The 14,241-nt window shown below is 43.0% G+C and overlaps 1 protein-coding gene across 5 annotated transcripts in view; it reads left to right on the top strand.

The window, feature by feature from the left end:
• The window catches only part of SEC24C (SEC24 homolog C, COPII coat complex component), a 72,809-nt gene extending 60,129 nt beyond the window's left edge, over positions 1-12,680 (top strand). For all 5 annotated transcript variants that reach the window (XM_068258046.1, XM_068258044.1, XM_068258043.1 and 2 more), the window contains 6 exons: positions 197-335; positions 2,408-2,526; positions 3,871-4,050; positions 5,258-5,449; positions 7,589-7,678; positions 11,777-12,680. In XM_068258046.1, the coding sequence (XP_068114147.1) occupies positions 197-335; positions 2,408-2,526; positions 3,871-4,050; positions 5,258-5,449; positions 7,589-7,678; positions 11,777-11,917 (861 nt within the window). In that variant the 3' untranslated portion in view covers positions 11,918-12,680. The remainder of the gene's footprint in view (positions 1-196; positions 336-2,407; positions 2,527-3,870; positions 4,051-5,257; positions 5,450-7,588; positions 7,679-11,776) is intronic.
• The last annotated feature ends 1,561 nt before the right edge of the window (positions 12,681-14,241 follow it).

Genomic DNA, 14,241 nt, shown 5'->3' with positions numbered 1-14,241 from the left:
TGGAATTTGTAACTGGAGTTTGTAATGCAAACTAAAGTTTAATTTTATATATGGATTTTATCACCTATAATCTGTTTCTCTGGTGATACAATAAACCCCTATGGTGCACACAAATATCCTTCCTGGAGTATACTGTTTCTACGGATGATCTTTTCTCCATAACTTACTCTTGTTTCTCTCTATTTTTATCTGACAGTGTGCTGTACTGTACACTAGCTGCGGGGGGCAGCGTAGGCTACGTGTTCATAATATGGCTTTGAGTTGCTGCACGCAGCTGGCAGACTTGTATCGAAATTGTGAGACTGACACTCTTATCAACTACTTTGCCAAGTTTGGTGAGTGTTGTGTTTGTGATGTATTTACTTTTCACACTGACCAATAGTCTTCAATCATGCTGTTAATGTAAAAACCACATTCTTACATTACCTGCTGCAGTCTCTGTTCTATAAAGGGAACACTTGCAGTAAGCCAGGAGTAAAATGTGGCGCAGAATGTTAAATTTTGTTGCAGCGCTACGGTAATGGTAAGTTTACTGCTACAAGGGTTAAAGTTAGGAGCCCAGTTAGGGATAGGCATGGGGAGGGGGTGTTAAGGTTAGGTGCCCACTAGGAGAGTTTTACCGTTAGGCACCACCTGGGGGTCCCTGGTGTTAGGCAACGCCAGAGGGGATCAGTTAGTGTTGGGCATCAAGTGGGAAGGTTCTGTGTGAGAATAATTATAATTGCAATATTTGTATAGCGCTTTTCTCCAGAGGACTCAAATCGCTTGCCTCTCAGAAAGCATTAGTAGTAGTAGTTAGGGAGTCTTGCCCAAAAACTTCTCACTGAATAGGTGCTGGTTTAATGACATGGGAAGAGCAAAGATTTGAACCCAGTTCTACTATGTCAGAGGCAGAGCCCTTAACCATTACACCTTTCAGCCACTCTATAGGGTAGAATAGGGTTAGGTTAGGGCATAGTAAAAAAAATGGTAAAGGTTATAGCTTCACTATACAGCACAGTGTTCTGAATTGTGTAGCGGATAAAATACAGCTGAACCGCTATTTTATCCACTACCCGTCAGTACTGATGCCACCTTTATGGCAGGAAAAAATAGCAGCTATTTTATCTACTACAATCACGCCCTAATTTAATTGCAGCTATTTTACAGTTATGCCTATTAACTTTTAGATATAATTTGAACGGTTACCAAAAAGTCCTTGTGAGGTTTAAGAAATAGTTTTATGGCTGCAAGGTTCTTGTAAACATGCAATGTTCTTCAGGGGACAAGCTTATATTTGCAAGTGTCTATCAGTCAAGGGGAATGACCGATGAGTTATGGCCCATACTCACGGGCAACCAAAACTGCATGTCGCTAGCACACGGGAGCGTGTGCGCGATAGTTCGGCGACAGCTCGTCGCCACGTGCCTCCGCATACACACTGCGGAATTGGGACTAGTGGCGCGACGGAAGCTGTTGCCGACGTTCCTCCTCCCTGCCGGAAACTCAGTGCGCCGGCTATGGGGTTGCTGTCGCTAATCCGCATACACACGCGGACTAGCGACAGTTGCGGCGAAGTTGACCGGTTCAATCGCCTAGCGACATGAGCGGCGGTTCGGGGTGCGCGCCCGTGCAACGCCTCATACTCACGGGCGACCTGTCGCCGCAACACGCGCGCTGCGTGTTGCGGCGACAATTGTAGCCCGTGAGTATGGGCCATTAGGTTACAGAAATGCTCCTCATGCTTGTATCTCTTTGATAATAAAAATACTATTCACACTTGTTCACCCTGTTGATTGTATGCACAAAATGTTGTAAACTCAACAAGGTCTACAAATGATCTGCAACACTACAAATCTTTTGTAATCTGTTGAGGCTGTAGTGGAGAAGAGATTCAACTTCTCTGGCTTTGATATATTTTTGGATGGAACATAGAAAACATTTAGCAGCTTCTGTGAAACATTAGGCCAATCTGTAGTATTATTCAAGTTTTTTGGTACTTTGCATGCATCTTTCTAAATAAATATTGGGTGAGGTTTTCACAGCAAGGATAGCTTAGGGCTCTTTCACACTAAAGCCCGTTTCCTGCGTTTTGACGCAAAGTCGAAATTTTGCGTTAAGCAAGGTGAAATGAAAGTACATAGACTTTCATTTTAGCTTTCACACTCGACGCTGAGTTTCGGTACGTTGCGCTTCGACGCACCCGGGAGCTTTTAATCGTCGGGAGCCACGTTTTTCCGTCGCGTGAATTTATAGCTACCGCCGCTGATTGCGTCACACCGCAGAATCCCGACGACACACCTCAGGCTGTTCAACGCGTGCAGGAGAATGGCTCCTGCACGCGTTGTCTGATGTGAAAGAGCCATCATTGTTTAGTGCGTGATTGTTTATCAATAAAAGTGAACATTTTCTCTGTTTTCTTTTGCAGCTTTCCGAGGAGTTCTGAATAACCCAACAAAGTCTGTCCGAGACACCCTGATAAATCAGTGTGCGCAAATTCTGGCATGCTATCGCAAGAACTGTGCAAGCCCTTCTTCTGCAGGCCAGGTATTGTCATGAGAAACTCTGGCTTAAAGGGAAGGTTCAGGGAACTCTTGAAAAAAATAAAAATCCCTATCCACTTACCTGGGGCTTCCTCCAGCCCGTGGCAGGCAAGAGGTGCCCTCGCCGCCGCTCCAGAGGCTTCCGGTCGTCTTCGGTGGCCGACCCGACCTGGCCAGGCCGGCTGCCAGGTCGGGCTCTTCTGCGCTCCATGGCCGGGCTCTTCTGCGTCCCACGCCGGCGCGCTGACGTCATCGGACGTCCTCCGGGCTGTACTGCGCAGGCGCAGTAGTTCTGCGCCTGCGCAGTACAGCCAGGAGGACGTCCGATGACGTCAGCGCGCCCGCGTGGGACGCAGAAGAGCCCGGCCATGGAGCGCAGAAGAGCCCGACCTGCCAGCCGGCCTGGCTAGGTCGGGTCGGCCACCGAAGACGACCGGAAGCTTCTGGAGCGGCGGCGAGGGCACCTCCTGCCTGCCACGGGCTGGAGGAAGCCCCAGGTAAGTGGATAGGGATTTTTATTTTTTTCAAGAGTTCCCTGAACCTTCCCTTTAAGCTCACAAGTAGTAAAAGTTATATCTAGGAATACTCATGGAGAAGCATGTGATCAGTGTGGTCAGGTGATGGGTATGCAAGTCCCTGATTTGTTAGTCATAAATATGTGCCAAAGCAGGCTGTAATCACAGCAAATCAGAGCTTTGCAAATGTATCAGCTGATCACACAGTTCCCGTTTTCCTGTGGGTTCCCCTGGACGTGACTATCACTAATCACAATGAGTTTGATATTTTACTTCCCAACTGGCTGGCGGTTTACACTCAGATATAAAATTACAGGCAAACATTTGTAAGATTAAAGGAGAACTGTAGTGAGAGGTGTATGGAGGCTGCCATATTTATTTCCATTTAAGAAATACCAGTTACCTGGCTGTCCTGCTGATCCTCTGCCTCTAATACTTTCAGCCATAGACCCTGAACAAGCATGCAGCAGATCAGGTGTTTCTGACAATTTTAACAGATATGACAAGATTAGCTGCATGCTTGTTTCTGGTGTGATTCAGCCACTAAATAGATCAGCAGGGCTGCCAGGCAACTGGTATTGCTTAAAAGGAAATAAATATGGCAGCCTCCATATACCTCTCACTACAGTTCTCCTTTAAAACATGAAGCTTTTTGAAAGCATTTTTTAATTCAAGGAGCCAGGGTGGAATGAAAGAAAAAATGGTCATAAGTTTAAAAATTCTGAATTCTTCTTTTTCTATTGTCTTATACTTTATGATCTGACACCAGCATACCTCAGAAAAGAATGTGTCTAGGCCTCACTTATACTGAATTGTTTTTTTTTCCTTGCCAGTTAATTCTCCCAGAATGCATGAAGCTGCTTCCTGTGTACCTGAACTGCGTACTCAAAAGCGATGTATTACAGCCTGGTGCTGAGGTGTCCATTGATGACCGAGCTTATATACGACAGCTTATTTCCTCCATGGATGTTGCAGATTCAAATGTCTTCTTCTATCCAAGGCTTCTGCCATTTGTAAGTGATTTTCTCACATATGCATTGTAATGATTTTACTTTGTCATTAAAATGTAACAGTTGTCTTTTACAACACCTATTCTCACTGAGGCCCCTTTTACACTAGCCGTGCAAGTGTGTGTTGGGTCACCCGTTTTTACCGTAGGGTAAAGCAACAACAATGCAAAGCGACGGGGCCTAGAACACTTACTGCTTCGCATTGTGCCGGAAGAACTCGATCGGCCGATGAGCCGCGGCAAAGTCAACAGCTTGTTACCGTCGGTCATCTGCCCCCATGCAGTAGTCAGCAGAAGTGATGAAAAATCAATGGTTGATGCAGAAATTTTGAACATGTTGGCGGCGGTGCAGCGCGCATGCGTGGAACAATGTGAATATAATGAGGAAACCAGGGAATCCTAGTGACGTGCTTCCTGTCCAGCGGGGAGTATGTCACTGGGCGAGGTGGTGGCGCCATGCATATGACTCTTGCCAGCTCACTCTGCACAGGGTCATGTGTATGACGTTTTCTGCATTGCGGTTCATGTCTGATTATGAGCGATCCGCCGGGCGGATCGCTCAAGACCAGTCTTATCACCCGAACGACGGACTGTACACATGCCCGATTTGGCGTGCGGACGACTGAACGACAGGACGTTCAAATGACCCGTCGTTCGGGAAAATCCAACGTGTGTATGGGCCTTTAAGCTACATACACACTTGAGATAAAAGTCTTTGGAAAATGAAAGATCACAGACCAATTTTACCCCCTTCCATGTAGTATGAGAGCCATACTCTACACAGTCTATTCTTTTGAGCTGAACTCCCCATCAGATAAAAATCTTTGCAAGATGCTGCACACAAAGATGCTGTACACATTCAACAGATCAGTATTTGCAAAAGATCAGTTCCTGAAAAAGATCCATTCTTGCAAAATGCATTCATAGTCTCTGATATCTGCAGATCCTCATACACACCTTGTTTAACATACAGATTTGCAAACATGTGGTATCCTTTAAGTTTGGGATGATTACACTGCGCAAAACGGGGTTCCAGTTTCGAATGACTGTCCTGCCATATAAGAGTACTAACAAAAAATATCCTTTAGCTTTGTAGGTATTTGAGGACTAGAATTTATGTGCTGCTTTCTATTCTAGCAGAATCAAAAAAACATTTCTTATTGCTGTAGACGGTGGAATAAGTTTGTTTGGTTTTTTCTTTATTCATACAGACCAAAGTGGATCCTTCCAGCGATACTCTGCCTGTAGCTATCCGTGCCTCTGAAGAACGTCTTTCGAAGGGGGAAATATATTTGCTGGAGAATGGCTTGAACTTCTTTATATGGGTTGGTGCAAATGTGCAGCAGGCTCTTATCCAGAACCTCTTTGGAGTGTCATCATTTAGCCAGATAGACTCTACTATGGTGAGTCATGGCATTATTATTTTTTTAAGTTAATTTCCTAAATGTACAAAAAGTTTTTGGGAGGGGAAAGGGACAAGCATGTACACACAAGCTGTTTGTGGTTTATTGTAGAGTTGCTTTGTTCTTTGTTGATGATTTTTATTTTCTGTATGCACAATGCTCTACATGCCTTTTTTATTATGTACCATACCTAACGTGGACCTGAACTGAGAAAAATTATTAAAACTAAACACATGATGTACCTGAAAATGAATGTTACGTTTTTACCTCACTTTCAGTTCCACTCAGAAGCTCTCCATTTTCTTCTAACAATGATCCCTTCCAGTTCTGACAAGATATTGTCAGAACTGAAATAAATCAGTTGCTGTCAGTTATAAAGGACAACTGATGTGCAAGGTAATGTCCATGCTTCCCTATGGCTCAAGTGGGCTACATTACAGTTAAACAGTGTGCTGACCAGGAAGCTGTTATGGGGTAGTGGCCATTTTCTAAATGGAGGACTGAGAATGCCATTGATCGCAAAGGACAAACAGGATGCAGGAGAGGAGAATAAGATTGAGTAGACTCTGCAGGAGGTAAGTATGATGTGCATATATTTCATTTGACTTTCAGTTCAGTTTTGCTTTAAGGGTCCTTTTACACTATGAGTTGCTGTCAGTTGTAAATGAAAGGACAACTGCAACTGATGTGTAAGGTAATGTCCATCTTTCCGTATGGCCTATTTCACACTATTTGTTGAAAAACGTAAAGCTTTTTAACAATGCTTTGTTATGAAGGAAAAAAATTCATTAAAACGCAATGCATCGCATTAAGTATAAAAGGGCCCACATCACACATTTTGGTTACTCTATATTGGAAAAAAATAGGTGACATCGCTGGTGTTTTTGAGAGCAGGAAAAGAGTAATTTACCCTTCAAATTAGAACTTTGTCTACATAACTTTAGCAGTAGCATTATATTGAATTAATGACCTTCCAATAGGGTCTTTGTGCCAGGGGCAAGTTAGTTATATTTGTGTTCTCTATATGCTGCAGGAGACGGTCACTATTCGCTATTGAAGTCCATAATCATATTTCAAGACATCCATGGAAAGGAACCTAGTAGTAAAGAATAACACTTACACTGGAGTCTTATATGGATAATGTGTTTAACATTAACATTAACCAGAATGTGTGTGTTCTCTACAATATGGGCACCCTAGTACATTAATTTATGGAAATATAAATAAATGGTTTCAGTCTGACAGCACTTCTGTATACCCAAACTGTGTAGATAGATACAGGTTTGCTGTCTAGAGGGACAAACAATAATATGCATTTGTACCTCACCAAAAAATGTCTTTTGAAAAAGCAATGTATATAAGGGGAGGAATGTTTCTTGAAAAAGTCACAGAAAAGAAGGTATAGTGGTCTCATCAACACTTTTAGCTTTTTTTCTTTAATACATATATATATAATATATTTAATACATATAGATGTTATGAGCCATTATAAGTGATTAAATCTAAGCAATGCATAACTTGCTCTGGTCACCAAGGTATGAAATGGTCTCAGAAATAAAGTGAACCTTAAGCCAGAAAAAAAAAGTTTTACTCACCTGGGGCTTCTACCAGCCCCCTGCAGCAGTCCTGTGCCCTCGCAGCCACTCACTAATCCTCTGGTCCCCCGCTGCCAGCTAGTTTCGTTTTGACGACAGGCCCGTCAGGTAGCTTTTTCCACATTCCCGACTGCAATTAGCGATATTGCGGGCCACAACGCGTACAAAAATACGCGTTGCCGCATATCTATGCGTGTGTAATGCGGCAACGTGTATTTTTGTACCCGCAATAGCGCTAATTACAGTCAGGAATGCGGAAAAAGCTACGCGTGGCCAGTCCTGACGGGCCTGTCGGCAAAAACGAAACTAGCTGGCAGCGGGGGACCAGAGGATTAGTGAGTAACTGAGAGGGCACAGGACTGCTGCAGGGGGCTGGTAGAAGCCCCAGGTGAGTAAAACTCATTTTTTTTTCTGGCTTAAGTGTATCTTTAAAGTAAATGTGCACTGTGTAAATGTGAACACATTCCTAAATGCTTTGAAAAGGGTATGAAAGAGGCTCAGAGTATGGCTCTAAATAATTGTTTTTTCCCTTTTTTTTTTAAAGAGTGCATTACCAGTGTTTGACAATCCAGTGTCAAATAAAATGCATGCAATTATCACCACGTTCAGAGCCCAAAGACCACGATATATGAAGGTAGGAAGCTTACGAATTATTGCTTTTGACTTCTTTATCTCATTTCTTTTCACTGTATTATAGCTTGCTGTTCATCTTATAGCCCTGTTTATCAGATACGTGTGATTGTATGTTGGAAATTATTCTTTTGTCTACCAAGATCCAGTTAATATTTTATTCCCCTTTAGCTCTTAGAATACTGTGAAAAGGATTACACAGCCTTATTATACAACATAGTATATCTATAAGCTGAAGAGTGTTTGTACCTTGTGTAGATTACTCTTAAAGGTAACCTGAGGGCAAAATATATATTGGCTAGTTCCAGCATATATACATAGTCTGAGGCTCAGCCAATTTCTCTCACTGTTCTGCCATTGAGAAAGGCGCTATAGCGTTATTGCCTTTGTTTATGTAAAATGTTGAGAGAAAACCTTGAATATTGCCTATAAACCAATGCATTATCCGTATACCGCCACAGTGCTTTTCTCAATGGAGGCAGGGTTTCCAGAAGGAAAACAGAGGGTGGAGGAATCAGGTGAACCTCAGACTATGTGTATACGCTGCTGGCTATATCAAGTAACATGTCTAACTGAACAAGATTATATAGATTTTTACGGTGACCTGAGTTGATATTTTTATTCAACCTAAGGTCCCCATAGACATTTCTAATAGATTAATATTTTCTATAGTTTTAATGAACTCAGCTGCTGTTGATTAAACAGTTGATTAAACAGATTGTTAATCTTTCTCCAGATTAATTGTACTACAATTTATCTTAACATTTTTACAGCATGTACACCTTTATTAAAGATGGTGTTTCTCAAGTACCCCCTATTGTGGGTATCATCCCAGGTACATATACATTTGCAAGGAGTACTCCATAATGCTGTAGAGATGCTGAAATAAGGAAGGTTTAATATATTCCTATGTAGAGGGAATGTTCTGGGTACCATAGAACCTCCCTAGTCGTCGATTTGTCCCGTCGTTCCTGCGCTGTCTCACATTGAAGTATGCAACCAGTTGGGTCTTCTGTACTCCTTGCACAACCTTCTGGGACACAAGTACTTCTGAAGACTGCCCAAAGAGTGCTGACCCAGCCGGGCATAGGAATGAGTGAGTGGCTGGACTGAGGATTTGAAAGGCTCTGTGGTATTCAGAACTTTCTCTTTATTTAAGTTCCTGTAAAAAGTCTTAAGTGTTTAAAAGGAACCCGAGGTGTGAGATCTATGGAAGCTGCCATATTGATTTTCTTATAAACAATACTCGTTGCCTGGCAATCCTGCTGATCTTTCTGGTTAGTCGGGTCTAAATCACACGGCTGAAACAAGCATGCAGCTAATCTTGTCAGACGTCTGATTTGCAGGCTTGTTCAGGGTCTATGGTTTTTAATGGACTAGAGGCAGAGGATTAGCAGGACAGCCAGGCAATGTGCATTATTTAAAAGGAAGTAAACATGTCAGCCTCCATATCCCTATCACCTTCCCTTTAACCACTTCAGGACCACAGTGCACAGTTTAATTGGCCACTGCAGTTTCAAGGCCAAGCTGCAGGCCCGCACAACATGGCACACTAGTGATTTCCAAACCCCCCCCCCCCCACCACCACCACCACCACCACCAACAGAGCTGTCTGTTGGTGGGGTCTGATCCAACTGGCTTCAGCCTATGACAGCCGATCACTCCCCAGCCTCAGGAGGGGACAGCTGTGGTACACAGCTGTCTCCAGTACAGCGCTGCTGCTGATCGCAGCGCTGTACACGTTAGACTATAAGTCTCCCGAGCGGCGATAAGCCCCCTCCCCCGAGCAGGAGATGCGCGCGATCTCCTGCAAACGGCAGCCCCAGGGCTTGACACCGATCAGTTAGGTGGTCCTGGGGCTGCCACCGTGGCCACGCCCACCGGCGTGAGGTGGTCCTGGGGAGGGTAAAGGATACCCAAGGTATACAGACATGTATAAATGGCTATAGGCATGTGTGGCTAGGAGTCATACTTTCTGCCCCTCAGATCACTGCCATCCCCCTCAGTTTGTTGTAAATGGCCCATTAGTGCATGCAAGTCAGCCAAGTTGCACAATAGTGCGCATGCGCTGGCCTGGAGACGCGACGCCTCTGTCGGGATCCTGTGGTCGGGAGTGCATGCGCAGTACGGTAAGCATCATAGCCATGAATCGTGGAGGTGTAGCGCCGGGCCAGTGCATGCACAGTAGTGCGCAAACTGGCTGACTCATGTGCACTAATATGGCCTTTTTGCAGACGAACGGCTGAAAGCATAAGGACTCATGCCCACACATGCCTGTAGCCACTATTTACATGGGTCAGTTCACTTTGGGTATCCTTTACATAAATTATCTCTTAATCTTAGAATTTATTATGATTTGACTATGACAAATTCAAGTATCCCCTGAGCGCCACATAAGTACTTACTCGGGTAGGCATACCAGATTTTGAGAATGTAAGTTGTACTAAATTGAACAATACAAAAGCATGCAAGTGCCAAGTGGAATCAAATTAGTTTTGATAACCATATACATCTGATTTAAAATTCTTGCTGTTCATGTGAAGACGTCAACAACATTTCTAACTGATTGTTTCGAAATCAACCTGTGTACAACCATCTTTCATTTTCAGTTGGATAAATTGATCAGTTGATTAAATGTTGAGTTTTTTTTTTTGTTTTTGTTTTTTGTTTTTTTGTTTTTTTAATGTTTAGGGACAACTATCAACCTTAATGGTTTTTCCAGAACTGCATTAGTACATGAAGGTTGAAGAGTGGAAAAATAATATGGCATTGAGAGTTAAAAATGTCTCCCTTTTCACAAGTAATACGTCCACTTCCCGAGATGACACTGTTCCTTGCATTTCCTTGCAAGTTAAAATTAAAATTTAAAGGGCAACTGAAGCAAAAAATATGAAGGCTGCCATATTTATTTCCTTTTAAATAATATAAGTTGCCTGGCAGCCCTGCTGTTCTATTTGGCTGCATTAGTATCTGAATAACACCAGAAACAAGCATGCAGCTAATCTTGTCAGATCTGACAATCATGCCAGAAACACCTGATCTGCTACATGCTTGTTCAGGGTCTATGGCTAAAACAATTAGAGGCAGAGGATCAGCAGGGCTGCCAGGCAACTGGTATTGCTTAAAAGGAAATAAATATGGCAGCTTTTATATCCCTCTCGCTTCAGTTGTCCTTTAAGGTTGAAAAACAATACATTTTTTTGAAAAAATCTCAAACATTATTGTAAAAACAATCTTTTTGTGGATCATCATTAGGGATGGTCAATGAGATGTGAATAACTTAGTTGATGCAGCTTTTTATACAAATTCAGCTTTAACCTCTTGACGACCAGCTAACGCCGATTGGCGTAAACTGGTTGTCTGTGGGTTTCCATGGAAATGGCCGCTCGCGGCCGTTCCATGTCAGTTCACGGAGGGTGTCTCCGTGAACTGCCTGCGAGCCTCAGATCGCGGCTCGCAGGCGAAATGTAAACACGCGGGGAAGAAATCCCCGGTGTTTACACTGCACGGCGCTGCAGCTGCAGCAGCACCGTAAAGGAGATCGGCGATCCCTGGCCTCTGATAGGCTGGTGATCGCCACGGTCTGATAGGCTGAAGCCTATCAGAGGCGGTACAGGACGTATCGCTGTCCTGTACCGCCTACAGAGCCAGGGAGAGGGAGGGAAGGAGAGGGAGGGCGGAATAGCGCTGTGGAGGGGGGCTTTGAGAAGCCCCTCCCCCCCCCCCCCCCCCCGCAAGGCACAGCAGAGCGGCGGCGATCAGACCCCCCCCAGCAGGACATCCCCCTAATGGGGAAAAAAAGGGGGGGGGGGGGGGGAGTCTGATCGCCCTGCCTGCAATACGATCTGTGCTGGGGGCTGAAGAGCCCACCCAGCACAGATCAATAGGAAACCACTTGGTCGGCAAGTGGTTAAAAAGAACCAATCAAATTTTGCAGCAGCTTCGTTCATTGATCTGTTTTCAAGCTACATGAAAGTGCTTAAAATCTGCATCAAAATGGAATTATTTGCAAGTCTTTGACTGTCACCATCAGATTGCTTTAGTTTAGATGGGATACAAAATGTGTGCCTGTATTTTATACAAATTGTTTTGTTTTTCCTAGTTGCTGGTTGTAAAGCAGGACGACAAGCTTGAGATGTTCTTCAAACACTTACTGGTAGAAGACAAGAACCTAAATGGAGGGGCTTCCTATGTAGACTTCCTCTGTCACATGCATAAGGAGATCCGACAGCTCCTCAGTTAGAAGAAATGGTGGCTCTCGCCAACAGTGACATTTGAAATATTTTGCTAACCTTCTTGGTCTTTTAACTATGCTACTACAAATGAAGATGCCCAGAAATGAGAGATGTTTTCTTTCCGATTACTTCTTGTCTTTATTTTACCTAACTGTCCCTTCACCGCCCAACCCTTTTTTTTCCCAGCCCCCATCCTTTCACTCCTAAAAATGAAGATGCTAGTCAAGGATAAATTGAATGTGCCCCACTTCTACCAAATTGCCCTTGCTGAGGATTGAAGAGTTGTCTCTTTTTGGGATGAATGTAGAGTGCACTGCTAAGAAGAGAGGATCATGAAGCTCACGACACACTGGTTACTGCTTGCTTCCGCTGGTCTGCCTTGGATAAATGAAAAAAAGTTGTTGATGCCGCATATGAACTGACTTGGACAGTATATGAGTGTGTTTCCAAATATTTCATGAAATCATTCTTTTAAAACAAATAAGATTTTTTTTGATGCCACTCCTGGAAACTGAAGGTGTCCTCCTTTTTATTCATTTTTGTCATTAAACGAACAAGAAAAACCTGAAGACTGTACTGGTTAAAAATAACGGTTAAATTAAAAAAAGTCACTTATGGCCCCTAATATAGAGCATATATATATCAGGAGAGAAAGCATGATTATAGTCCATGATTTTGTGCCCACCACCGTTATCTAGCCCCCTCTAAATGATGGCTTCTGGCAATACTTTATTTTTCTATAAATAATTAAATCATCCATCTTTAACGTTCTTTTAGAGTTGACGTTATTTATTCTGTGTGAAGCTGGTTTATAAATATATACTGGTAAATCTTCAGGTGAATTTCCATTTTCCATCCACTATTTAGATATTTATATTCGCTGACACTTTTTATCATAGTGTTGAGTATAAACTAGATATCCAGATTATAAAATGTTTAGCCTGGTCATTAAATATAGAATGGTATTCCGCTTCCTAGACTGTTCCAAATTAATAAAGGTAAAACAAGGAATATTTAAATCTAGTTGCTGGAGGTTGGCACTCAACCTTTTTATCCATTCAAATGATGGAAAGTTGAACTTGTAGTGAGTACAGGTATATTGAACCCCCTCAGACCTATGAGCACTGATTAATTTTCTGACTGTAGGCAGTAAGAGCAATGACTGTGTGTAAAGTGCAGAAGATCATAGCAACCCTGATATCAGATCAACTGAGCTAACGTTTAGTTTCTGTGGTTATTGCACTTTACAAACAATTGTTTCTTCCTGAACTATTCAGCGATAGTATGTTTTAGCATTTAGTTGTTTTAAGTCTTTGAAGAAAGCTTTGCTTTATGTGTTTTGTTGTAATATTTGTTAAAAAACGTGCTGGGAAAAGCAGAGAAGGGAAAGCTACCTTGGCATCACCTTGTTATCTTCTTTATAAGAGCAAGTGTGGTATATAATGACATAATCAACCTGTCCTCTATCTAGCCTTAATTAAGCATTCCGTGCTCCATATATTCTGCTCCCAGCAGCTGCCTTGCATTTGTTACTATGCAGAATGGGAAGGATAATGATCTCTGAGAACAAAGTGGCAATCTCAGATGGAGACCTCCTCAGCACGTTGTCCAGTGAAGGATTATACCTGGTAGAGGACTGTCAGTATTTTATCTTACAAGCACTGAAGCCCCTCAAAAAAAGAAAATAGGCTTTAGAAGCCTTTGCATTGCAATTCTTCACATTTGCTTTTTTGATTTTAAGAGGGAACCAATATAAATTATATAGATATACAGTATATATTAAAATATTTTTCTTTTTGTGTGTTTTGTCAATGCATCTTTACATTTGTACATAAATAAAAATCAAATTATAATCCCCTGTGCTTAATGCGGGTGTCATAATGAAATAATTCAGGACCTGTTCAGTGAGAGTGTACAAAATTAAGGGCCATGCTCTTGGTGCGTGGCAGCATTCCCCTGTAATGGCCGTGGATGGTAGTCCTCCCAAGAGTGCTCTTCATTGATTTTTTTGAGAATGCACAAGTAGGGTAAAACATATTAAGGGCCCTTTTCCACCTGCAATCGCTAGCGTTCACGCTGAACGCTAGCGATTGCTGAATCGCAAAACCGGCGATTCCCCCGACGTTTGCGGCCGCGATTTTGCTATGCTATGCACTGCATAGCAAAATCGCGGCAATTATCGCTCCGCCGCGCGTTCGCGTTCCCCGCAAAAACGAATCGCGGTAGTGGAAATGACCTACCGCGATTCCCATGTTAAAAAGCAAACCGTAGCGATTGTAAAATCGCTAGCGGTTTGCGTTTTTGCGATTCAGCATCGCAAACGCCGCTAGTG

This window comes from Hyperolius riggenbachi, chromosome 10, assembly GCF_040937935.1.
Source record: "Hyperolius riggenbachi isolate aHypRig1 chromosome 10, aHypRig1.pri, whole genome shotgun sequence".
Taxonomy (NCBI): Eukaryota; Metazoa; Chordata; class Amphibia; order Anura; family Hyperoliidae; genus Hyperolius; species Hyperolius riggenbachi.
The sequence above is the reverse complement of the archived record's forward strand: the minus strand, read 5'-3'. Positions and strand labels throughout refer to the sequence as shown.